A 26,603-nucleotide genomic window follows, 5' to 3' on the forward strand; every position below is an offset into this window, starting at 1 on the left:
CTATTTTCTAATAACTCCCTAAAAGGCGGCGCTGTTTAAACAGTAGTCTTATTTGCAGAGGCACCACACATATTAGATTAACTAGACCACTGAAAATATGAGGTCTTTATTATTGGCACCTGGTATTATTCACAAAACTCCCATGATGCACTCTGGTTTAAGATTCTGCTTGACCCACCACCAGTTTTGACCTTTGACCCTGAACTTCTCCCCCAGATGTCATGCTATGTTCAGGTCGCTAGCTCACGTCAAACCAACCCGTCCCTCAGAGGGTAAATATTAGCCTCCCTCTCTGAGCGCAAGCACATATATCCGGAAGCTATCAAATGTTGCAGCGGACAGAGCTAATGTGTGGTGACAGCAGTTGAAGCTTAGCCTTTTAGCATCGCTTCTGCTCATGCCTCACCTCTTAGCGTAACTTCTGATGCCGCTACGCCTTTGAGCATTGTTTCTGATGATTCTACGCCTTCTATGACGACCAATGATATTATTGACGACAATTTCATAATTGTCGTCAAGTTACCGTAGGACTTGTTTTGGATACAAGTCGTTAGGGGTAGGAAAATAGGGGTTAGGGGGCAGCTGGCTTAGAGTTGTCTAGACATTGGGGTTCGAACGCGGAACCTTTTGGCAGGGAGTCCCCCTGGCCACTGGACTGGTTTCTGATGATGCTCCCCCCTTGTCTCGCTTCCAGCTTCCCCTGACATCAGCCTCAGTGAGGGCAGCTCGTGTTCGGCAGTAGTGGTTCGTACGGCTAATAATAACAACAACGTAGGGTATGATCCGATGGAGGTTCATGCGCTGACGACAGCGACACAGCCCACAGAGGTCCTGAGGAGAACCCCCCGCAACCCAGCCTGCTCTGGGCTGACCCCGGACCCCTTTAGACCCTCTGCTGGCCTGACCCTCCAGGCCCTGTAGCCGTCTCCACTGGCATATCTTCGCCCCCCTGGGAGTATTAACAACAACAGCACCCCGATCCGAGCCTAGTCGTGGTAAAACCAGGGACTTGAGGAGGAGACTCAGAAATGTTGGAACATGTGTCTTGACTTGTATGGAATGGACTCATTAGAGTTAAAAACTAGTTGGGTTATAAACTGTCTGATCCTAACGATTCAAGCTCAGTCCCCAAGTACAGGACAACGGAGCGGGAAACCGATTCCTAGCCCCCCCCCCGCAATCTTGAGCCAACATGGATCCACGTATCCCTCTTCGGCCAACGTAGTTGCCTGCAGAGCCGGGGAGCCATCGCTAACCAACATGGAGCCAACATGGACGCCTCAGAGCTACACCATTATCCCGAACCAAGAGGGAGCAAACATGGACACATGGCTCGACATTTATCCATCTCGCCTCAAGGCGGATTCGTCAAGACGGCGGCCATGAGGAGGGAGGCCGCGGTGGGCCTTACCCGGGGGTGGTGTCCTAACAAGGGCGGACCGCGGGGTCAGCCGGAGAGAACGGGTCCATTCAGCCGGTGTCCATCACGCGCTAAGCCGCCGCTAAACCCAGCGAGCTGACCTCGGTAATGAAACCATCTGCTCCGAGTGGATTTGGGGAAAACTTCTGAAACGCTGACATGGAGTGGATGTGAAGCACTCACAAACAGCCTGACGTGAGAGAGAGATCGCCCTCCCTCGCCTCCATCTGGGAGGAATCAACCGGGACCACCGTGTCCGTCCGTCACGCCCCCGTGTTCGCCAGCAGAGGGACCCAGGGGAGGGTTTTGGGACAGTGGTGGGGCAGCACACTCCGAGTGCGGGGTGGGAGGGCGGAGGTCCCTCTTCCAAAACAACACTAAATATGAGGCGTTGCCATTGTTTGCAAGGATATCTGTGTGCGTGTGTGTGTGTGTGTGTGTGTGTGTGTGTGTGTGTGTGTGTGTGTGTGTGTGTGTGTGTGTGTGTACGTGTGTGTGTGTGTGTGTGTGTGAGCGTGCGTGTGCGTACGTGTGTGTGTGTGTGTGTGTGTGTGTGTCTGTACGTGTGTCTGTACGTGTGTGTGTACGTGTGTGTACGTTTGTACGTGTGTGTGTGTACGTTTGTACGTGAGTGTGTGTGTGTGTGTGTGTTTGTGTGTGTGTGTACGTGTGTGTGTGTACGTGAGTGTGTGTGATGATTGTGTGTGTGGAGTGTGTGTGTATGTGTATGTGTATGTGTGTGCGTCTGCGCACGTGTGCATTTGCATGCGTACATTCGCGTGCCTGCGTGTTTGCGTGCGTGCGTCCTAGCGTGAGTCCGTGTGTACGGAATACATTACAAATGAGTCAGAAAATGCGGGTGCCTTGATTAGCCATGTTTGCTGCAAACTCCCCAGAGAGAACAGAACCAAAATAAGCCTCCGCGGGTCACGCCGGGGTCACGGTCCCAGGCGGCACAGCGCCGTCCTAATCATCACACGCTTCGCGAGGCTCCCATTCACGCGAGGAACACTTGACCCCAGAGTTCACCGGCGGGTCACTGCTTGGATCCCACTGTTACGTGATATTTCTAGACAGTCAGCGAGCGCGACCGTGCTGCTGTATGAACACGCTCATACGCAACACGCGGCCAGTTCCCATCGCTGCCCTGGAACTCTCCGGGCCGCAGAGTTCGCCCAAGTGGAACGGTGACTGTTGAGTCACGCACACGATCACACGATCACACACACACACACACACACACACACACACACACACACACACACACACACACACACACACACACACACACACACACACACACACACACACACACACACACACACACACACACCGCGGGGAGGAGGCCAGCAGGCAGTCATGTGGCAGATCGGGCTTTCGGGACTCTGCCGAAGAGAGTCACCGCCTCTGAAACAACCCCACACGCACGCAGTCACGGGCGAACCCCCACACACACGCAAGGACACACACACACACACACACACACGCATGGACATACACACAGACACACGAGTGGATGCACGTACACACATACGCATGGACAAACACACGCATGGACAAACATGCACGGACACACAAACACACGCACACATTAACAAAACACACGCACGGATACATACACACATGCACACAAGCGACAAACACATATGCTCACATGCACAGGCACAAACACATGCCTCGGCCCTACATTCCCCTCTCACACCAACTGTGCACATTGACGATACCGATTTGATTCGTATAAATCGTTGAGCCGAAGGCTTCGACTGACAGGGCGACCAATCTGATCGACAGACCTTTGTTCTAGCCTCCAGACACATTATATAATCGAATTATTGACAAATCATCCAAATGATCAATTTAAGAAATTAAAGAGATATTCAGTAAAAAGCTGCCCTAAATTCAAGAAGTTCTCAGTTTGGTTTCCGTGACATCGGTTCTGCTGTGGGATCGCTGTGTCACCGATAGTCTGACACAACGAGTTTATGTCACAATGATATTTACATTGGGCCATAAACTGAGTCAGAGCGAGTCAGAACGAGAGAGAGAGAGACAGAGAGACAGAGAGACAGAGAGAGAGAGAGAGAGAGAGAGAGAGAGAGAGAGAGAGAGAGAGAGAGAGAGAGAGAGAGAGAGAGAGAGAAAAAAAAAGACGATGGAGAGAAAAGACACAGTGGGAAACTGGCATAAATACAGACCACATTTAGAGACGCGAGTCAAATGAAGGTTTGCGGGAAGAGTTTTGGAGTGTTACACAACTGTCCTCGTAATGGAGTCACTAAAAAACATTTAAATGTGTGTAATCAGCCCCGCTCTGTCTCTGAATAACGTCTTCCTTACCTGACACACCTGATCAATACAGGCTTGAACGCGTTAGGATTAGTTCTGGGATTCAGCGGGTGTTTAGAAATACATTAGAATATAACGGCATACATATGCACTATTTTATCTGTGTCATATAAACATTTTATGATGCATTTATGAGACCAGCACAGTGAGATGATGGATGATACAAATTAACGTCAGTTTAAAATGTAATTGCACAGCTAATTATAACCTATAGCAGTTAGTGAATTTACTACCGAGCATAATAGTGGATGATTATACTCCTACTACTACGGGAGGACAAATGAAAAAATACAAATAATGACTATAAAAAACGTTATAATAAATATATTTGACTTCAATGAGAAGCCAGGCTTTCAATCCTCGAAGCGTGTGTTTTTTGTGATATTTTGTACGTTTCCTACATTTATGCATGTTAATATTTCTAGAAACCTGGAGGAATGGTCAGCGGGTGCGAGGCCTGGCGTTTGACATGCGCCGTGTTTAGACACTCACTGGGGCTAACCGGTTAGCTCCTCACAACAGACTCTAATAGCGTGCCCCAGCTTCACATTAGCATCACGGCGCATTAGCATGCTGCGCGGGCATTAGCTGCTCACTTAGCCCCTCGCGCAATTCCACGCCGACAGACGTATCGACAATGCAAAGAATACGATTTGAATGGGATTAACAGATTCAAGCAAACGTTTACATCGATTGTAATTTGAAATATAACGAGATGTTTGATTAAAACTGATTCTGTAAATTAATGATGAATAAAAAACTAAATCTGGAACATGGGGCCGGGCTGAACTCAACAGCTGGGGAACCTGCCATGCTACGCTAGGCCTAGCGCTGCGTTGCCGTAGGAATGCACAGACAGAGCTGACAGCAGCAGCTGCACTGGGCCAGGGGTCAAAGGGCAGGCAGCGCGAATCAGCTACTGTTAGCATCAGCTGGGAGAGCATGCGATACCCGGCATGATACACTGTGTGTGTGTGTGTGTGTGTGTGTGTGTGTGTGTGTGTGTGTGTGTGTGTGTGTGTGTGTGTGTGTGTGTGTGTGTGTGTGTGTGTCTGTGTGTGTCTGTGTGTGTGTCTGTGAGTGTGTGTGTGTGCGTGTTACACTGTGTGTGTGTGTGTGTGTGTGTGTGTGTGTGTGTGTGTGTGTGTGTCTGTGTGTGTGTGTGTGTGTGTGTGTGTCTGTGTGTGTGTGTGTCTGTGTGTGTCTGTGTGTGTGTGTGTGTTTAATGCGGAGAGACATCTGAGACAGAAGGAGCATCCCGACACCGAGGCTTCCTGATGTTGCCGTGGATACGCTCAGGGATCAGAGAGAGCCGGAGAACTTTGTTTCTCACGACGTCACGCGGTTGTTTCAACTACGCTCCGAGAACGTCGGGAGAAAACGAATTGTGAACTTAATCACCGAACTGATGCATCTGTATGCATTTTCCATTGTGTGTACTGTTGTGTTTTCATCCAAAGGGACTTCTAAGTGGACTGCATTTATACAGCGCTCTTCTAACCAGTGGCCACTCAAAGTGCTTTACAATACTGCCGAACATTCACCCATTCAAGCACACATTCACACACTGACGGCGAGCTCAGCCGTGCAGGGCGACAGCCAGCTCATCGTGAGCAGTCAGGGGGAGGTGCCTTGCTCAAGGACACCTCGACACTCAGCTAGGAGGAGCCGGGGATTGAACTAGCAACCTTCTGCTTACCAGCCAACCCGCTCTGCCTCCTAAGCCACACGCTTCACTTCAAGGGAATGTTTTTTGGATACATGTCATTAAGGTTCAGCTAGGGTCGAGGGGTCTCCCACAATGCACCTACCAGCTCCGGTAGGCCTGCAGTTAGGCTGTGGACATCGGGTTGGTTTAAATATAGACGCTTATTTATTGAATGGGCTTACAGACACGAGAGGGAAGAGAGAGGCACGACAGAGCGCTGAGAGAGAGGGAACGACTACGTGTTACGTCTGAGGGCAGCAGGTCAGGAATCAAACCTGCGTCGCAGCAGGATCCATGCCAGGCTCCATGTTTCACCCACTAGAAGGTTAGAGGCGGCACGCGGCCGTAAATAGACTCCTGCAGCTTTAACGGAGTACCGTCTCTGTAATAATCAACAGCAGCAGCAGCAGAGACCCTGACCCCGTCAGAGCTCCAGCGCTGTACGCAAGGTAAGACAGCGCTCAGGTGGGCATTAATGTTTCACCGCATGTTGGGAAAAGCTTTCAGGTACCTTCATATAGGTCCGGAGGCCCCCCTCTCCGGCCCACTCCCCAACATCAGCACTTATTCTATATTTTATTTAGGGGATAGTCACAGAGCAGCAGGCAGCTCTGGTCAGGAGCTCCGAGTAGAACACGTGTGTCTGTCTCCCGAGGTGTGTGTAGTGGGGCGTGAGTGTGTGTACCTGTGTAGCGTTGTGCCTGCGTGTGTGTGTGTGTGAAGCCCGGAGACCTCTGTGTTTCAACAACAGAACAGAGGCCTTCAACGTACGGATCACCGCGCGGCAGAATCTCAAGTTCAAAGGTCACCCAGCTGTTCCTCTGAATCACTGCGGGACCGTGTGCGGAGGGGAAGAGCGAGCCGGGCAGACTGGCTGCTGTCTGGGTTCCTAGAGATCCCTGGGAGGGGCAACAGGCCGTCGGCACGCTACAGAGGGCAGCGGTCGGCCGGCGTGGGGCTGAACTGACGTGAACTTCTCTCTCCTTTAAAGGGGAACTGGGGATTGAGGACGCTTTCGACGTGGGCTCGCTCTCTCACTGAGAGTTGAGTAATAAAAAGCATATTAGATCTTTCTTTTTGGCTGTTGTTTAACTGTCTAACCACTCATGCTGATTTACCATTACAAAACAAAATACAGATTTTTTTAATTGACTTACAATTATTCACAATAAACACTATAAAGATTGTGTGTGCTCAATTTACGTACAAAAACATTTCACACCACTTTAGACTGAATAATAACTGCCATTCCTGTTTAAACCAACAATATGAGTTCTATTTAAAATACTTGCTGAAGTTTCATTTAAAAGTAGATCTGACTGCCTACCTTGAACACCTACATAAAACAAATGGCGTAAATTAAAAAATGTATAACTATTAGTACATTATAAATATATATGCTGATAGACTTACAGAAATTTCCCAATAAGGAAGCTCCACTACTAATTCATCATTAAAATTCATCATTTGTCATCCATCCCGATGATGCAGCGAAGAGCAGAAAGTCAGCATCTGTCCTCCCCTTCCTTCCCCTCTGGCCTTTCCACCCAAGATGTGTGTATGTGTGTTTGCGTGTGCGTGTGCCTGTGTGTGTGTGTGTGTGTGTGTGTGTTTGCGTGTGTGCGTGTTGCTCTTTCCCAAGCTGGTAATGATTAAACCAGAGGGTGTAACCGGCATGACACGTTCAAACCAGCCACACACACACACACACACACACACACACACACACACACACACACACACACACACACACACACACACACACACACACACACACACACACACACACACACACACACACACACACACACGTCTGACTGACACAAGTTATGTCCGTCTTTCTGTCTGCCACTATAGCTGTCTGTCACTACAACTACCTGTCTGTCTGTCACTACATCTGCCTGTCTGTCTGTCATTATATCTGTCTGTCTGTCGCTACATCTTGAGGAAGTAGTATTGTCAAACGTTACCACACCACTATCGACGCCTAATATGAACACAGTGATTGTCCCGTTATGAATAGAAATAGAAAACAGAACAGAAACACGATCACTGAAGCGTGACAAAACAAGCAACAGTCAAACCCACGACAGAACGGGTTTAAGACACGCGACGCACTTGATCAGAACACATCAACACAGCGGGAAGAACACAACGACAACATTCGGTTTATCTCGAGTGTGCGTGATGTCATGAAAAGCAGACGCAGTATTATAAAAAAATAAATAAAACAATAAATTAAACGTTCCATTACACGCTATGAAAAAGAAAAAAAACACGCCCCGACATCCCAGAATAGCTCGGCAGACGTTCGAGTTACTGGCGGAAGGGAAGGCTCCCTGTGTTCCCAGTCTTCATCACAGATAAAAGCCCTAACGGCTTGAGATGTTTTAATATCTCAGAGGAGAAGTGATCTCTACGGTGGCAGCCAGGCCCTTGGAGCCTTCGGATCCAAACACCATTGGTTCGCTTCTTTATATTCCTGTCCTACATTCCTTGTGTGTCAAATAATTTAGCGAAGTGCCCAAGGCCTTCGTCGTTTGGAAGTTGTTCTTAATATCACTTGATATCGATTAATGATATAGGTCAACACTCATCAGGGTTATTAATGTACGTTTGCACAAAAGTAAAACACGTATTGTTTCTGGCGGGAAACCTCATTCTGCTGTTTGACATGTTGAGCGTTTCCTTTCTTCGAATTAGAAACCCGTTTGTCGTGCTTTAAACTTCTGCCAAGAATATTGGAAAACGGTAGTTGGTAGCAGGAAGGTCATCCTAGTTTATCCAGACAATCAACTAAAATACATTAGTGATATATTGTTCACCCTTAATTAAACTTGACAGACGATGTCCTCTAACGTACATGCCGTTTTAGGTCAGGAAAGTGGAGCAAGACCAACATGAACACAGAAAGATCACGGAAACCCCTCATAGGAAGGCCTAGCAGTCGCGGCTAGCTGACGGTGCTAGCTTTACCTGTACTGGCATGAGCTTGTATGGTTGCATGGGCTAGCTGTATTGGCTAGCTGTCTAGTATAGCTATCTATGTCTGTGTTAGCTATCTAGGCTAGCTTTACGGGTCTGGGCTAGCTGTCTGGACTAGCTGTCTAGGACACTTAACTAGGTCTGTGTTAGCTGTATGGGGTAGTGTTACCTGTGCTGGTCTAGGCTTGTATGAATATATGGGCTAGCTGTAGTTGCTAGTTGATTGGGCTAGCTATACCTGTACGGGCCTGGGCTTGTATGGTTGTAAGGGCTAGGTGTCAGGGCTAGCTGCCTCGGCTAGCTATCTGGGTCTAGGTTAGCTGTATGGGCTAGCTGCCCAGGCTAACTGTCTGGATCTGGGTTAGCTGTCCAGGCTAGCTTTACGGCTCTGGGTTAGCTTTACAGGTCCGGGTTAGCTGTATGGACTAGCTGTCTGGGAATGGGTTAGCTGTTTGTGCCGTCAGTACCTGTGCCGGCCGGGGCTTGTAGGGCGAGCTGCTCTCCAGGTCGGCCAGGATGCTGGTGAGGGAGTCGATCTCTGCGTCGAGGCTGGAGCGCCTCTCCTCCAGGGTCTTCTCCGGCCCCTTCATCTGACAAACACACACACACACACACACACACACACACACACACACACACACACACACACACACACACACACACACACACACACACACACACACACACACACACACACACACACACACACACACACACCAGAGGAGGAAGAGGGGGAGCTGTGAGTGGAGGCAGGCGAAGGAACCCCCTGCTGTCTTCACAGGCCGACGACGCAGAGTCAGGTCAGGTCAGGTCCGGTTTATTAGCACAGCCCTTGATCACAGTCTCAAAGGGCTTCAAAAAGCCACATTATACGACCCCCGCCGACCCTAAGCTCTCCAAAGGACGAGGAGAAACTCCCCCACCGCAGAGTGGAGGAGCCTTGAAGAGGAGAAGGGGTCTTGAGGAGGAACCCAGGGCCCCGGTGTGTCTGGGTCCGGGCAGCAGGGCCGTCGGTTCAGCCATGCAGGGGTCGCATCAAGAAGCAGACCAGAGGTTAGGTCGGACGAGGTTGGGAGTGGGGAGTCTTCAGAAGTCTTCGGTCCTCTTTGTGTTTGGGTTCACCCACATCGGGACGGACACGCGGCCGGTCCTGGTCTAAGGGGGCGGGACGAGACTCAGGGGATGAGCCGTGACAAGAGGTAAGCAAATTCTGATTGGATCGTTCAGGATTCTATTGGTGGTAGTAGGAGGGGTGACTGAAGGAGGGGGTTTCTAAGCTGTTGACATGCCGTAACCATGGTTTGAGTGGTTGGAGTTATAGTCCTGGATGGTAATTGGTGATTGTAGCAATTGTAGGAAAATATCCTTACATGATCCACTGCCTTTTCTTAAGACAGTTCCCTGACTGAACTTACATAATCCACTGCAGTGTTTATTTAGACGCTGCACTCTGTTTACTACAGGATCCACTGCACTCTGTTTACTACAGGATCCACTGCACTCTGTTTACTACAGGATCCACTGCACTCTGTTTACTACAGGATCCACTGCACTCTGTTTACTACAGGATCCACTGCACTCTGTTTACTACAGGATCCACTGCACTGTTTACTACAGGATCCACTGCTCTGTTTACTACAGGATCCACTGCTCGCTGTTTACTACAGGATCCACTGCTCGCTGTTTACTACAGGATCCACTGCACTCTGTTTACTACAGGATCCACTGCACTCTGTTTACTACAGGATCCACTGCACTCTGTTTACTACCGGATCCACTGCACTCTGTTTACTACAGGATCCACTGCACTCTGTTTACTACAGGATCCACTGCACTCTGTTTACTACAGGATCCACTGCACTCTGTTTACTACAGGATCCACTGCACTCTGTTTACTACAGGATCCACTGCACTCTGTTTACTACAGGATCCACTGCACTCCGTTTACTACAGGATCCACTGCACTCTATTTACTACAGGATCCACTGCACTCTGTTTACTACAGGATCCACTGCACTCTGTTTACTACAGGATCCACTGCACTCTGTTTACTACAGGATCCACTGCACTCTGTTAACTACAGGATCCACTGCTCTCTGTTTACTACAGGATCCACTGCTCTCTGTTTACTACAGGATCCACTGCACTCTGTTTACTACAGGATCCACTGCACTCTGTTTACTACAGGATCCACTGCACTCTGTTTACTACAGGATCCACTGCACTCTGTTTACTACAGGATCCACTGCACTCTGTTTACTACAGGATCCACTGCACTCTGTTTACTACAGGATCCACTGCACTCTGTTTACTACAGTATCCACTGCTCTCTGTTTACTACAGGATCCACTGCACTCTGTTTACTACAGGATCCACTGCACTCTGTTTACTACAGGATCCACTGCACTCTGTTTACTACAGGATCCACTGCTCTCTGTTTACTACAGGATCCACTGCACTCTGTTTACTACAGGATCCACTGCACTCTGTATACTACAGGTTCCACTGCACTCTGACTTGTTTCCTCATACCTCCAGCGTGACCTCAGAGCCGTGTGGAAAGCCCCTGAGCTCTGAGCCCGCTGGGTTAGGATGAGGAGTCTCTCACGGCCTGGAAGGAAATCAACTCTTCTGTCGCGGCGCTCTGCTCAGTATCACTGCATATTACCCTGCCTGGAGTACGGGGGTTCGCTCCCATTCAGCCCCGGATCTCACCCCCATGTCAAACAAAGAGTGCAGACAAGAAAAATATATTTCCGATTATTATATCAGAAATTATGTCTTTTGCATAAATTAAAAAAATAAGAAATGGTGGATATCATACCCCTTTTTTATCAGATGAATAATGCAGGAATGATGCAATATCATCTATAATCTATCATCCATCATAAAATCTCTGCTGACTGACGGCCTCACAAACATAAGCCCTCATTTTATAATTTCTAAATGGGGCATCAAACACTAACTTAAATAAAAAGGTATAACAAAAAAAAAGGGTCTGAATCAGAGAACACAGAGCCCGTTGCTGCACGCACAAAGTGTGTGCAGCAACACAGCAGCAATAAAATGATTGCTAGCGACACAAGGGTCTTCTTCTTCTGCCTTTTTTTCTCCTCTCCTCTCGCTTTCTCGACTCCCCAAAAAATTGCAGGGAATTTCTCTTACGGGGAAGGAGCGGTATTTTTAGTCCGCCGAACTATGCTGCAACTGCAAGAGACTGTGTGCGAATGCCTGAGGGGCCTTTTGAGCAAGCTGGATCAGTGACTGCTGCTTATTCTAATGTTATGTGTTTGGATTACCTGTCACAAGGCATTACAGGCGCCGCGCGCCTCCCACTTCTGCGCGGCAGGCCCAGCCTCGACATCTGAGGCAATCACGCGCGGGGGTAAACAAAGCCAACCACTAATGGCTCATATCAGCGGCAAGGAAAACACGCAAAGTCTTTTAACAGTGATAACAACAAGGATGAAAGGGAGAGGGGGGGAGCGAGAGGGCGGGCGGGAGCGAGAGAGAGAGAGAACTCTCGTGTTTTGATTCATTAGAAATCTGTCATCCAGGTTTTCGTAACCTCGACAACAGCCATGGAGATGGAAATACATACGATAAATACTTTTGAAGATTTTCTTTTGTGATGTAGTAGCCGTGCGTTAACATCTGCCCCCTCGAACCCTCACACCTGACATCCAGGCTGGCCGAGAACGCAGCGCTGTCTTTAGGAGGGGGCTGATTTATTCATTCAGTGAAAGTAATCACCCTCTTTTGGAGAGCACAAGGACGGCCGCGCCGGAGACAGCGGAGGTTGGGGTCGGAGCTCCTTTCACGGAACGGTACAATCGCAGCACTTTGAAACCGGGCGCGGGTGGGACTCATAATTAAGATACCAAAGACTTATTAAGAAATTAAGATGGATTCCCAGGGCGGCCAAGAGCCAAAAGGAGCCGGCTATGAAAGGGAACATCAAAGAACCCTCGCAAGTAATGAGACACTTTCCGTGATCCAAGTTTCAAACTTCTACGGACGGATTTGGCTAATAGATGTCAGATAAAGGGTACGGGCGCCACAGGCCTTCGGTGTTGTTGTGAGCCGAACCTGCGCCAAATGATGTTGTTTGCCGTCTCATGTCGGCCCGCTTGGCATCTCCGCCGCTGCCAGGCGTCCCCGGAACGAGGGATGGCTCTCGTGTTCCTTCTCAAGGTTTCCGACTCTTCCAACTGTGCTTTTGGGGAATTTTCTTTCTTCCCTTTGGAGAGCGTTCATCTAACGCGGGCCTGTGAAGGCTTCCCAGACTGAAGCTGTGATTAAAGGCTGAGGGAGACGGAGAGATGCTGGAGTCTCTCTCTCTCTCTCTCGCTACACCTTATACAAACAGCATCTGTGTGTCTGAGTCCATCAGCGTGTTATTATTTCTAAGAAAATCACAGCTCCACGCTTTAGCCCACCCGAGAGCAGGGGAATGTCTTAATGCCAACAACATCATGACTGGGTTTATTTCATAGCACTCAAACACAAAGGCCATTCTCACAGAAGCAGGGGGTACAGAACGTAACAGACAATCATTTCAAAGAGAAATCGTTCTTTATGATGTAATTGTTATGAATGAATTGATTTGTGAATTACAGTTACAATGTTAAGAATGTTTGAATGACAGTAACGTTATGAATGCATTCATTCAAGTCACGCTTTCGGGATTGTATTAATTAAGGTACACAGTTATGAACATGTGAATACATGTGAGAAGTGAGACTGTAATGAATGTGTGAAATAGAGTCGGACCATTATTAATGTTTTGAGCACGATTATGAATGCGTCGTTGAAGGTAACACCATTATGAACGTTTGAATTAAAGATACACGGTTATGAACGTGTGAATCAGAGTTACACTGTTAGGACCGTGTGAAGGAGAGTCCCACCGTCATGAGTGTGAGGATCAAAGTTACACTGGTGTTGTGAAGTGGTGAAGGGGTGAATGACCAACCTGGGGCTCGTAGGGGGCGGCGGGGGGAGGGGGGGGGAAGAAGCCCAGCGAGGGCAGGGTTGTCCCGTCTCTGGTCGGCGGGGGCGGAGGGGGCAGAAAGTCTGCTGACACACACACACACACACACACACACACACACACACACACACACACACACACACACACACACACACACACACACACACACACACACACACACACACACACACACACACACACACACACACACACACAGGAGGAGAAGAACAAGCAGAACAATCAATATTTTTCGCAATCACACGATGAAACGGTACAATAAACGTATACGGTTCCCGCGTGTGTTAGCCGGTGCGACCAAGCGTCAGGATTCACCCTCTCCTCCGTCCATTTGAGGGACTTAATCTCAGATTCAGGAGGTTGTGTGTGTGTGTGTAATGAAGCCACGACCCCCACCCTGAGAGGGGAGAGAAGAGACCCCACTCTTAAAGTCTTAGCGACGCACACCGACGCACGGACACACACACAATTACAGCAATTTGCTAATCGGACTCCGGTAATCTGTGTTCAGATTCCCCGGCGTGAGCCCGAACACGCAGACCGGTGTTACGGCCTGCGTACGAGCCGCTGGTTGTTCTGCCAGGAGGAGAAGGAACACATTTACGCCGCTAAACCCCTGGCTAATCCAAGGATAGCATCTCGCCACATGTTTCCCACCGATACAGAGCGACGCCCCCAAATTAGATTCAGCGGTTGGCTCCTCTCCTCCGCCGGCCCTCAGATTGAATCGTTTGACCGTGTACTTCTTAAGAAGCCAAGCAGACATGAGCTTTGCAAATTATGAGCCCTTTTTCTTTCTTTTTTCCCAGCCTCCCCTCCGCCGTGAGTCGCCGGGGGAATTGGTTCCAACGCGCCGCCACTTTGAAGAGTTCTGTTCAGAAATGCTATTTGCTTACCCCGCTTGCTTTTCATCGGCTTTCGTTGGAGCTTAATTGATGTCATCATTGTAGTTTATCCAAGTTTGTTTACTAAATTAATGAGGGAGGGATCTTTGGATGACTTAAGACATAAGCTGAGTGTGGGGGGGGGGGGGGAGGTAGACGGGGGAGACAGGTGATTTCAGAGAGTGGAAAGTTACTTTATGTAACGACCTCGTGACCTCGCCCAGGTCAACGCAATCATTCGCGAAGGAGGAGGGACCTTGTTTCGCCAGGTATCGTCTCTCGTTCCCTCCACCAAGCTCCCTGTCCTCTACTCCCCATCTCTACTCTCTCGCTCGCCTCCTCCCCCTCCCCGTTTCTCCTCCTCTTCTTCCCATATCTCCTCCTCCTCATCGGCCTGTCTCTCCTACTCCTCACCCTCTTCTCCCCATCTCTCCTCCTCTTCCTCCTCGTCGTCTCTCCCCTTCCTCCTCCCCCCCCCCCCCCCCCCTCCTCCTCCTCCTCCTTCACCCACTCCTTTCCTCCCTTTCTCTCCCCCCCTGTCTCTCCACCTCCCGCTCCACTCCCCTCCTCAACATGTTGGCCGAAACATAAGTAAATCGTTAATCCCCAGCATGAGACAAAATTAGGAACATGGAGTTTCATGTCTCCACGTCTCCGACATCACAGTCGTGTTACGACTCAAACTTTCATGGACGGGTATTTTATGTTTTATTGAGACGGTCGTGTCGTCAGGTTTGAGGACCAGCGGGGGGGCAGGCGGTGTGTGTGTGGGGGGGGGGGGGGTTAAAGGTTTATATCTGGAAAGGTAAGCTGCTTAGAAGACAAGCAGCGTCTGCTCCGAATCAAACATCTGTGTGATGATTCAATCATTCGGTCGCGACGGAGACACCGCAGGGCTTCAGTGAGCCGGGGTGAATAGCTCTGCTTGGTTAGGATGTTTCTCTCTTAGTTTATGTTAGGTGAGGTTCTTATCTTATGTTGACTAGGCGAGATGAGGTCGAGATGGCCTAGGTCATTTCACGTTTTACGTTATGTAAGGTTGAGTCATGGGTAGGTTATCTTGTGTTTGACTAGGTTAGACTAGGTTGTGTTAGGTTAGGTTATGTTTCGTTAGATTAGGTTGAGTTTTGCCTGGTTAGGTGATTATAGATTAGATTTGGTTGATTTAGGTTAAGTTAGGTAATGTTGGGTTAGATTAGTTTGAGTTAGGTTATGTTTAGTTAGATAAGGTTGTTAGGTTAATTTATGTTTGTTTAGATTAGGTTGAGTGAGGTTAGTTTATGTTAGTTTAGATTAAATAGTGCGGTCTGATTATTTCTAACATGACCCGTAGAAAGCACAGATGAGGACAAAAATATTAATAATTAAAACGCAAAAACAAACATTTCCAAGGACAGCGTTCAGAGCTCTCCAAAGATGGCTCTACTTGGCCTGTGTTCCAAACTCTGAACGAGCCCGGAGGAGGGAGAGATCTGAGGGATGTGCTGGAGGGGGTGTTAGCCAATACGATCACACACACATGACATCACCAGCCCAGACTCTGTGGAACTCGCTGATCGCCATGGCAATCAGACTCCCCATCTAATGCTACCTCAACCAGACAGCGATAGTTAGGACTGTATAAGTTAAGTGTATAAGTGATGTTATACCTATTAAGTCTGTCTAGATTGAGAATATTTTAGATTGTGATTCAATGCATCAGTATTCAAAGCTGACACTCAATTATAATATCTGCAGACTCTGTGTCTAGTTGTTGAATATAAAGCAACACAAGCCCACACTTTGGATTTAAAAGCTAAAAAAAATACAGAGCAGTGCTATCTCACACCAGTATGAAACTACCAGTCTGTCAAGTAGCAGACGCATTCATCCAAAGGGGCTTGGCGTGAACTCCAATAGACTGCATGTCTTCAGGAGCCAGCTAGGGGTTAGGGGTTAAGAGTCATCGGGCTCTAGCAAGATGCCTACAGGTAGGTTGGGGACGTTTGGGATCAAACCAAGATCCTTTCGGCTGTCGACCACACTAGCCACTAGACTGTCCTCCTTCCTTACATCATATGGTTACTGTAGACGGATATCTTCCATACTCCACTACAGCCATCAGTAGCTCTGCCACAAGTCGACAAGAATAAAACCAAAATTAAGTTTGAAAATCTCACCAATCGTTCTTAATAAAAAAAATATGGCAATAACATCAACAAACAGAAGAAAAAAAAATCACAAAGAAGTACGTCAGTACTTTCTTTTCTGATTTCAGATTTACAATCCAGCCGATTTGAATTAACATCACATCCACCCGTAGGCCGCCGTGCGCCGAGGGCGACAGACGGGACGTCAACAATCTCCGCATGCGGTCAGCGCGAGCGGGGCTCCCGGGCGCCGCGCTACGTCACCGCGTCACGTCCCGCTAGCAGTGGGAGCTACCGCTAGCGCTAACGCTCTCTGTGCCGTGAATGTGGCCGTCCCCATTTGCGACCAGCGGCGTGAGACGCGCGGAGGCTCCCGGCGAGCAGAGCGCTAATGAGGCGGAGCGGCTGGAACATCGCCTTAATGCGACAACTTCCCCCCTTGTCTTTATTGAGCAATTAGCCTTAAGTAGCCGCGGCGCTAGGCAGGCATCCTAATCAGTGATTAGGCTGGTTGGAGAGGCTGTGAGGAGCGGCGTCAGGCCCGCCTCTGAGTCTGAAGGATGGAGTGTTGGAGCACATTAAATATTGTTTTGTTGCTTTGTCTTTAAAATCTACTTTTACAATTGGGGTTTTTGATTATGTGATTAAACACCTGCAATGCATTTACTTTTCAATCGACGATTGGCTTGGAGATGCCATGATGAGAGTCATATAGGCGAGGGTATATATATGATAATATACATTAACATCCGGTTGGTGCAATGTAATCCCTCTGTGATGCAGAGTGAAGTGGAATCGAGTCCCAAGTTGAAGAGCGACCAAAAACAACACTTAACGCAAAGAGAGAATAGTTAGTGGCAGCTTTTGAGATTTAAAAAGCAGTCTTGTTACCCTATAGGAACATATGCTTGATGCAACATCTGATGCACAAAAACATTGCTCATTAAGGACTCCCCCTGTCCTTCTGACGAGCAGTTTATGAGGATTAGAAGACACTAAAAAGAGGGTGTGCTTGTGTGTGTTTGCTCTTAAGTCACAACATATGGCTCTACTTACACACTTCACATTTCCACACACTTTAATCTGAGTGATACGATACACATTTCCCCCGCTATAATCTGTATTACAAGAATGTAAAAGCATCTCCCATCTGTCCCATAAGTCTTCAGAGCGCCTCCCAAACTATGACTGGAGGGACTTATTCAGACAGGACAAGATGGACGCCGGCGGTCCATAGCTTCATAGACCCCTGCTTCCACGACTTTCATTACACGTGTGTGTGTTTTTCTGTGTGCGTGTATATCTTTGTGTGTGTATCTGCAAGTGTTTATCCGTTTGTGTGTGTGTGTGTGTGTGTGTGTGTGTGTGTGTGTGTGTGTGTGTGTGTGTGTGTGTGTGTGTGTGTGTCTATCTCTGCATATGTTTATCTGTGTGTGTGCGTCACTGTTATTTAGTCCTTCCAGCAGAAGCATGTGACGGTGAATTCAGATACAGGACAGAGGGTCATTAGGGCCAAGCGGGGCTCAGAGCACCCATACATTTTGGCCGGGAGTCAAACTCCCTAGCCAATATACTGACCCGGCCCTCTGTGTGTGTGTGTGTGTGTGCGTGCGTGCGTGCGTGCGTGCGTGCGTGCGTGCGTGCGTGCCCTAACGTGTCGATTACCCCGCGTGCCACATCACGTAACACGGCGACTATCTATAGTCGGCGTGTTACTAGGTTTGGCGTAAAGTAAAAAAAACACAATAAAGGTGAGTGTGTATTTTAAACTCTCCAACGGCCGACCTGGGCCCCCTACAGGGTGACCTGGATCACCTACAGGGTGCCCTAACGTCTCCAGTGAGCACCTTAAAACCGGTAGAGCGTCGGACGGTAGAGGAATGTTGCCTACGTTTGCCGGTAAACCCGACACCGCCCAGTGCCTTCATCGGGATTCCTCGCGGTCGTCTTTTACTCTCAAGGTAATTTTAGATATCGTCAACCTGGGGGAATTTGACCTGGGGTGCAGGGACTCATCGTACAAGTATTTGCATAGTATTGACGTTGTAAACGACAGCGTTGAGCGATGCAAATCATTGTGTAACGGATCTTAAATCATAATTATTGCCAACGATGTCACTTATAAATCATTTGATGGTATGCAAATAATTCTTAAAGAGAGTCTTCCGATTATAACTACGTATTTTGAGGTCCTGAAACAACTTGTCTGCCCACGTGCCTCAGAAAAAGACAGAGAGTGAAAGGGTGTGCACGTGAGGTGTAGGTGTGTGCACAGAGCAAGGTAGAGCGTTAAAGGGTGTGCACGTGAGGTGTAGGTGTGTGCACAGAGCAAGGTAGAGCGTTAAAGGGTGTGCACGTGAGGTGTCGGTGTGTGCACAAGGCAATGCAGAGAGTGAAAGGGTGTGCACGTGAGGTGGAGGTGTGTGCACGTTAGGAGTAGGTGTGTGCACGTTAGGGGGGGTTTGGCGTGAAGGTGCGCGTGTCACCCGACAAGGCACTAGAGTGCCGACGGTGAGCCCGGGAACCCAACCTCACCTGCCAATTAAACGCACGGTGGAGCGACCTGATGACAACACTATGTCCTCAGGATAGCAACGCCGGGGGACTTCCTCTAACACCCGCCTGTAAAGGAAAACCTCAGCCGATTTCAAACCCGCGCGCTCTGAAGAAGAGACTCTCAAACCACGCCATTGAGAAAGCATAAAATAAGTGCACTTTGTTCGGCTTCACGCGCAACACGCATGTAATCCCTGGCAGACGAGAGGGGAGAATGACTTAAGTATTTCAGGGCCCGGGTGTCGTCGGCGGGGTTTCCATTGTGCGTTTTATCTCTAAACAGCTCGGCTCCGGGCCGCTGCGGCTCGACGCATTGTATTGACGTAATTACGGCAGCTCCGTCCCCGTCGCCCGGCGCGTCGCGGGGTAATTACGGGGAGATAGGGGGGAGGCGAGCGCAGAGTCGGACGGATTGGAGGTCTTCGGAGATCGTGTTGTTAGAGTGTAAAAAAAAAAAAAAGGAGCGCGAGCACACGGGCTGGCGAGGGTCTAAGTCGGGGTTCTGGGGGGACGTTGGAGAGCCGAGTGGCCAGTTTTAAACCGAGTCAAACGGAGGGATTATATTCGGTGAAACAAAAAGTACGACCAAAAAAACGACAGAGTGCCAAGAGGTGAAACGGTTTTAGGGATTCTGAATAATCCGCTCTTACAAACGTGACTTCTGGACGAACAAAGCCGGCCTGAGTGTGCGTTGAAAGAACCTCGGGTAAATCAGTAACTCAGCCGGAGGATGACGCAAGACTGAGGAGGAGGGGGGGGGGGGGGGCGGGAAGAGGCCATCAAGGACCTCTTTCCCGGCAGAAAAGGAGCAGGTGGAGGGGTGAGGTGAGAGGGAGGGAAGAGGAGGAGGGAGGTGAGAGGAGAGGTGAGAGGGGAGGGGAGGAGGTGGAGGGAGGTGACAGGAGGCAGGCGGAGGGGAGACGGGGGAGTGCCTGAGGGAGGAGAGAGGGAGGTGGTGAGAGGAGGAGGAGCGGGTCCTGCTATCAGAGGTCGGAGGTCAGGTGCGGTACATCCACGCCTGAAGACGATATCACCTCGTTGCGACGGTGATATCGGATGACAGCAGACATAAATAAAGTAGTGACAAACCTGTGTGTTCAGATATGTATACTTCAGCTCTGTTGCTCTGCTGTGATAGTGTACGCGTGTGTATTCCTGAGGGCGTATTTGATTGCCTGTGCGTGTGTGTGTAAGTGTATGTGTGTGTGCCTGTGTGACTGTCTGTGCATGTGTGTGTATGTTTTCCTGTGTGTGTATGCGTGTGATTGTGCCTGTGTGTGTCTTCGTGCATGTTTGCTGGTGTGTGTGTGTGCTATTGACTCTGCCTGTGTGTGTGTGTGCGCGCGCGCACGCGCGCGCGTGCGTGCGTGCGTGCGTGTGTGTGTGTGTGTGTGTGACTCTGCCTGTGTGTGTGCGACTCTGCCTGTGTGTGTGTGTGACTCTGCCTGTGTGTGTGTGTGTGTGTGTGTGTGTGTGTGTGTGTGTGTGTGTGTGTGTGTGTGTGTGTGTGTGTGTGTGTGTGTGTGTGTGCGACTCTGCCTGTGTGTGTGTGTGTGTGTGTGTGTGTGCGACCCTGCCTGTGTGTGTGTGTGTGTGTGTGTGTGTGTGTGTGTGTGTGTGTGTGTGTGTGTGTGTGTGTTCCTGTGTTTGTATGTGCGTGTGTGTGTGCCTTTATGCCTGCGTGTGTGTCCCTTCCTGTGAGACACCTTGTGGGGACTCCAGCAGACTGAGGACGACGGGGGCCGTGCAGACAGATAAAAACAGCTCCACACTTCTGCAGCGCTCCGGGCGAACAATAAGCGCGTGGTTCCGGGAAGCATTAGTGGAGAAAGTTGTAATAAAACAGCTTAAAACGCATCACAGAGCGCACGCTAAAAACAAACTGAGTGCTAGGGTCCGCGGTTTACTCCAAAATCTTCTTAATCCCAACGCCACGCGGAGCGATACGCTCCGCCACGCGGAGTGATACGCCGTGTTGAGGCGTCGCGAGTAAATCGTTGGTGACTCATTTAAATAAAATGTAAGAGTTTGACTGCTTTTGGATCCAAACGTCAGACGATGATTCACGATCTCTGTTGATTATCAATGAAGCATAACTTCGCTATTGTAGGGTATTCCAACTAAGTTTCTTCGTAAGCACTCTAAACAAAGTAAGAGCATTCCACCTGCAGAGCCAACACATTCCTTCAGAGAGGAAGTCGCACGGCGCTTACAGTCAGAAGATGATGACTCACACGCTCATTTAGAGGTTGACTGTAACCCAACTCCAATGTGGGCATGCTAGTGTTGTTGTTTGTGTTGCATTGTTATTATTATGATCATAATCATCAGCCTTATTGTTGTAACATTATAATTAAGTGTTTTAATTTAATAAATATATGATCATCATTATCATGGCTATTGTCATTATTTATAAATCTGCATAATCCTTATGATAAGTATTAAAGTTATTGTCAATATTTGGGTTATTAAAATACATATACACGCATTATAAACATATACACACTTAAAATGCATACAAATGTACACAGGACATGTGTGACATATATGTAGACCCCCAACACACACACACACACACACACACACACACACACACACACACACACACACACACACACACACACACACACACACACACACACACACACACACACACACACACACACACACACACACACACACCCCTGACCTGGTTCTAACATCCAGCCGGAAGCCATGAGCTCTATGTCCTCAGTCTGAGCCGCTGTCCGGGATTTAGGAGGGAAAGTTCTCCCCTCACACTTGCTCCTGCTGAGTTTTGATTTTTTAATCAGGGACAGCCCCCCGAACCCACTCCCACAGAGGGGACCCTAAAACCTGCAACCCCCCCCCCCCCCCTCTATCCAGCATGTTAACAAGACCCCTGGCTGAGTCGTGCCAGACCCGCTTGTTCCTAATATGTTTTAATGCTAATCCTTCATTTTTTTATATCAGTCCGGCCCTTATGTTTGATATAAAGCAGCACATTTACCAAGGAGGTGCCGATAATCCCTCCTCGGCAGTTGTTCAGCCGTCTGGGGCCTGCGTTGTGAATGCTAAGCGCGTGCTAAGCTAACACAAAGTACACAGGCTAACACCAACCTACCGCCTTTTGTCCCCATTGAAAACCAGCGCGAGCCGTAGCATTAGCGCCAGATAATGCTACACCGTAAATTCTTGGAATTATGGAGAGTAAATAAAATCTCAGGAATTAATTTTTTTTACGAGGCTTAGTTATCACACAAACATAATCACTGATTACAACCGCGGGGGAAACTGTAATCTGAATTAATCTATATTAATGAATATAAAAAAGACAACGCAATAAATGTATGGAATTATCGAATGGGGTCTCTTCAAGTCTGCTAAGCCGCTATAGAGTTCAGGCCCGCCCAACCGCGCGCACACGCACACACACACACACACACACACACACACACACACACACACACGCGCACACACACACACACACACACACACACACACACACACCAACACCCAGGATCAACCAATAATAATGCAGCAGTAAGTGACACAGACGGTCCTCTCTCTGACAGGAAGTAACCTCCACCACCAGATGCAATGGCTCTAGAGAATCCCGGGTATGCAGGTCTGCGGCCAAAGCGCCCACAGGGCTGATGGCCTCACACTCTGAGCGTACAGTAAACGCTGCAGAGAGAGAGAGAGAGAGAGTTCCCCTCAAGCGCTCATCAGATGACGAGCGTCGAGTTCAGTGCTGGGAACACACCCAAACCCGCACCGCCCAGCTTAGCGTCGAGGCTAGGTTAGCGCCGAGGCTAGGTTAGCGTCGAGGCTAGGTTAGCGTCGGGGCTAGGTTAGCGTCGAGGCTAGGTTAGCGTCGAGGCTAGGTTAGCGTCGAGTCTAGCTCAGGCCCTTATCGGTGAAACGGCAGAGATCATCACGTATTGACCACTGGAGAATGATTGGCGCAAAGGCGTCGCCCGGACAACAGAGCATTCAACGATCATTAGAGGTCGGGGGGGGGGGGGGGGGGCATTGTTGCAATTAATCCTCTTAGTGCCTAACGAGAACCGGATCGACGTGTTGGACCGGAGTGTGTGGATTACACACAGCGCGTCTCTGGATTACATGTTAATGAACCACGCCTCAGAACGCAAGAGAGTGTGTGTGTGTGTGTGTGTGTGTGTGTGTGTGTGTGTGTGTGTGTGTGTGTGTGTGTGTGTGTGTGTGTGTGTGTGTGTGTGTGTGTGTGTGTGTGTGTGTGTGTGCGTGTGCTTTATTGTATGTGTGTGTGTGTGTCTGTGGCTATGTGCTCGAACGTGCGTGTGCACATTTGCGTGCGTGTGTGTGTGCGTAGCAATTGAGAGAAAGCGACGCACCAACAGAAAAAAATGTTGCGTTAAATCAACCAAGTCCAGAAAGGTCAAACAAAGGTGTGCCCAACGTTTGTGTTTGTAGCTTTAATGTTTCTAAAATATCCAAGGGAAGATTTGGGTTCTGTATCTTTTGGGTTCATGACATTGTTGTGTTTGATAAGCCTTTAAAATCATCCAACACAGGACAAAGCCGAGATAGCGTGGAAGTATTTCCAGCCATCGTAACAAACCAGTGTTCCCTGCCTTTGAACATCACACACTGGGTTTCCCCACTCCTGCTTAATGTTCTGTTAACAGACCGGGTGCAGCGACCACTCCAGACACTGACCTGCGGTCCTACACTACGTTTCACTCCCTCTCTTTCACTTCCTCTCCACACTCCTGTCCATGGAAAGGCCCAGAAAGAGGAATCAAGAAAACTGGAATTACTTTTGAACGTGATTTGGGAACAGAGAATGAGGGGCGGAAAGAGAGGGAGTGGGAAGAGGGACGGAGTCCGGGGTTGTATAAACTTTCCCCCAACCTTACGGTGAGGAGTGTACCGTCGGGTGGAAGGAGACGAGCGGAGGTCTCAGCCAGCGCTCCCAGCAGAACGCCGTGTTTTAGCTAACAGTCAACGCTGCTGTTTCCTAACAGCTTCCTACGGTTCAGACCTGAACGGGTCCCAGGAGCCCTCGTACCGTTGGAGGGCAGCACACAGACATACACAAAGACACACACACACACACACACACACAGGCAGAGATACATACACAGACATACAAAAAAAACGCATGCAAACACACACGCATATGCAAGCACACGCACACAACTAAAACACGCAAAGGCTCACGAATAAATATGAAGATTAAGAGACACAAACCAAAAGGAAAAGTTAAGGCTCAAAAACAGAATACATATACAACACACACACAGACCTGAAGAGCAGATAACCACGTAATCGCTCACACCCACACACACACTGACATAGGGACATACATACCAATAACAATTACAATTAGCAGACGCTTTTATCCAAAGCGACTTACATCAGTTAATACATATATTGTCACACCGACGGCAGAGTCAACCATGCAAGGCGACAGCCAGCTCGTCAGGAGCAGTCAGGGTTAAGTGTCTTGCTGAGGGACACATCAACACTCAGCTAGGAGGAGCTGGGGATCGAACTAGCAACCTTTCAGTTACAAGACAACTGCTCTACCTCCTGAGCTAAGCAGACCCACCCTCTCAAAAACTCACTAACGCTCAAACACACACTCACAGACACACACACACACACTCACACACACTGCGCTGTGTGTCTCTACGCTGAAGCAATGTGTGCAGGGCAGGCCCAGCTCCGTCCCGGGCTCCGTGCGCTCCGTCTCCCCCTACTCTGGTGTAGGTACAGCTGCTGCTCACAGGAGCACAGACACACCGCTGATTTGCATACACTGATCTCTTATCGGGTTCTCTGCTACGCAGGGCAGAGCACACGCACGTACGAGGTGCCAAGTTGGCGTCAGACATCAAACGCGCCGAGCGTGGAAGTCTTTCCACTTGTTGATGCCTTTACAAAAGGGTTTTGCATCTGTTAAAAAAAACGAGCTATCTTTGTTGTTTACGGGGAATGGGTTAACCTAGTGATTGTTCTAGCTTGGCACTTGGTTCTATGAACATCCTTACTGTACCGACAGCGATATATTGTCGTTTCTCTTTCTTCTGACAAATGCACTTATTGTAAGTCTCTTTGGATAGAAGTGTCTGCTGAATGCTCTGAATGTAAATGAACTGGAAGAGGGGGCTGAACGGTGTGGTGGTCTGGGTGCTGGACTCTGAGCCCGGTCCGTCAGACCCAACGTGTCGGGGACAATCCCAAAACATCGTCACCCTGGAAGAAACCGTGTGGAACCACAGGGGGAAGTCAAGTGTTTCTAACTTTCTAACTTTGTTAAAAGACAAAAACGCGTCACCTCTCTGAAACCCGTGGTGCGGGTTTCAGAGCGCGCTCCGTGGGCGGGGGCTGACTGCGTCCTGACCCCGGGGTCACAGGGTTCAGAGCGTTCGCAGTGGCGTGACGCGGGCCGTGATACGCTCCACCTGCGCCCGGAGCGGCCCCCGCCCCAGCACAGCCCCCACGGGGCCGCTGACTCAGAACGGTGGAACCGCTCCGACGAGAAGACGTAGTTCTGAGGAAATGCTTCGAAAGTCGGCGCTGCGCTGAGACGTGCAGCACGGGGGCGCCGCCTGCTGCCGGAGCACTTCCCCTTTCTCTTCCCTCCGACGGCCCGGACGACCTCCGACCCCCACGGAGCCCCCCCCCCCCCCCGCATGCCAACATCTGTGCGGAAACCCTGGCGTCGGTTCCTCACAGAAGGAGAGCCGTGTCCTGTGGTCTATTTCAGAACCCTTTTAAGATGAAACGCCCGCCGACGTTCTACCTCGTCACCTGATTTCCTGGGAATTTATTTGAATTTTTTTGCAATGAGGTCATCGAGTCAAAAGCGAAAATGTGCCTTTTTACTGTCTTTTAACATTTCTTTGTTTCAACACTTGGGGAAACCACAGCCCGACCCCTCCACACACACACACACACACACAAACATGTTTATCTCACAACTGTAAACCCCAGAGATGAGCCAGGAGGCAGCTCACTGTAGGTCTAGTCCGCCCGGCGGCCATATTGGGGACCCCTCCTCTCCACCGCAGCCGTTGAGTGTCTAACAAGCCTCTAACGAGCCTCTAACGAGCGACCAACGGGCGCCTAACGAGCGGCCCGTCAGCTTGAGGAACGCTGCCACCAGACCTGGTGGCTCCGACGGCTGGGGTTCAAAACTTTATTGATAGGTTTATCAGATACAACAATATCCTGGAGCCAGACGACGGAGGACAGACCGGTCCTTCTGATCCTCAGACTGAACGCAGCGCTGGCAGAGCCGGCGGAACAGAACGGGTTAACCACAGGAAGGTGGAGGTTATGATTTATGAGTTATACTGGCATGGTTCACCTCTCATGTTAGAAAGCATGGAGGGTTCTCTTAGCGCCCGCGGGTTTGATACCCGCCTCCGGTCCTATGCTCTCGTTGTTCCCATTCTCGTCTTCCCCCCTCTTTCCTGTCTCTAGCCACTTCCTGTTCATAAAGTCTGGTCCATAAAGGCATAAAAAGCCCGTCAAATATGTTACATAAATAATCAGTTGGTCCCCAGTTG

General features: G+C 49.4%; 1 protein-coding gene across 1 annotated transcript in view; it reads right to left on the reverse strand.

Moving 5' to 3' along the window:
* The window catches only part of lpp (LIM domain containing preferred translocation partner in lipoma), an 80,980-nt gene that overhangs the window by 20,430 nt on the left and 33,947 nt on the right, over nt 1-26,603 (reverse strand). Inside the window, exons 5-6 of the mRNA XM_056604201.1 lie at nt 13,434-13,537; nt 8,927-9,049 (exon numbers count right to left, since the gene is read on the reverse strand). Coding sequence (XP_056460176.1) covers nt 8,927-9,049; nt 13,434-13,537 — 227 coding nt within the window. The remainder of the gene's footprint in view (nt 1-8,926; nt 9,050-13,433; nt 13,538-26,603) is intronic.

The sequence above is a fragment of the Gadus chalcogrammus genome, chromosome 12 (assembly GCF_026213295.1).
Source record: "Gadus chalcogrammus isolate NIFS_2021 chromosome 12, NIFS_Gcha_1.0, whole genome shotgun sequence".
NCBI lineage: Eukaryota > Metazoa > Chordata > Actinopteri > Gadiformes > Gadidae > Gadus > Gadus chalcogrammus.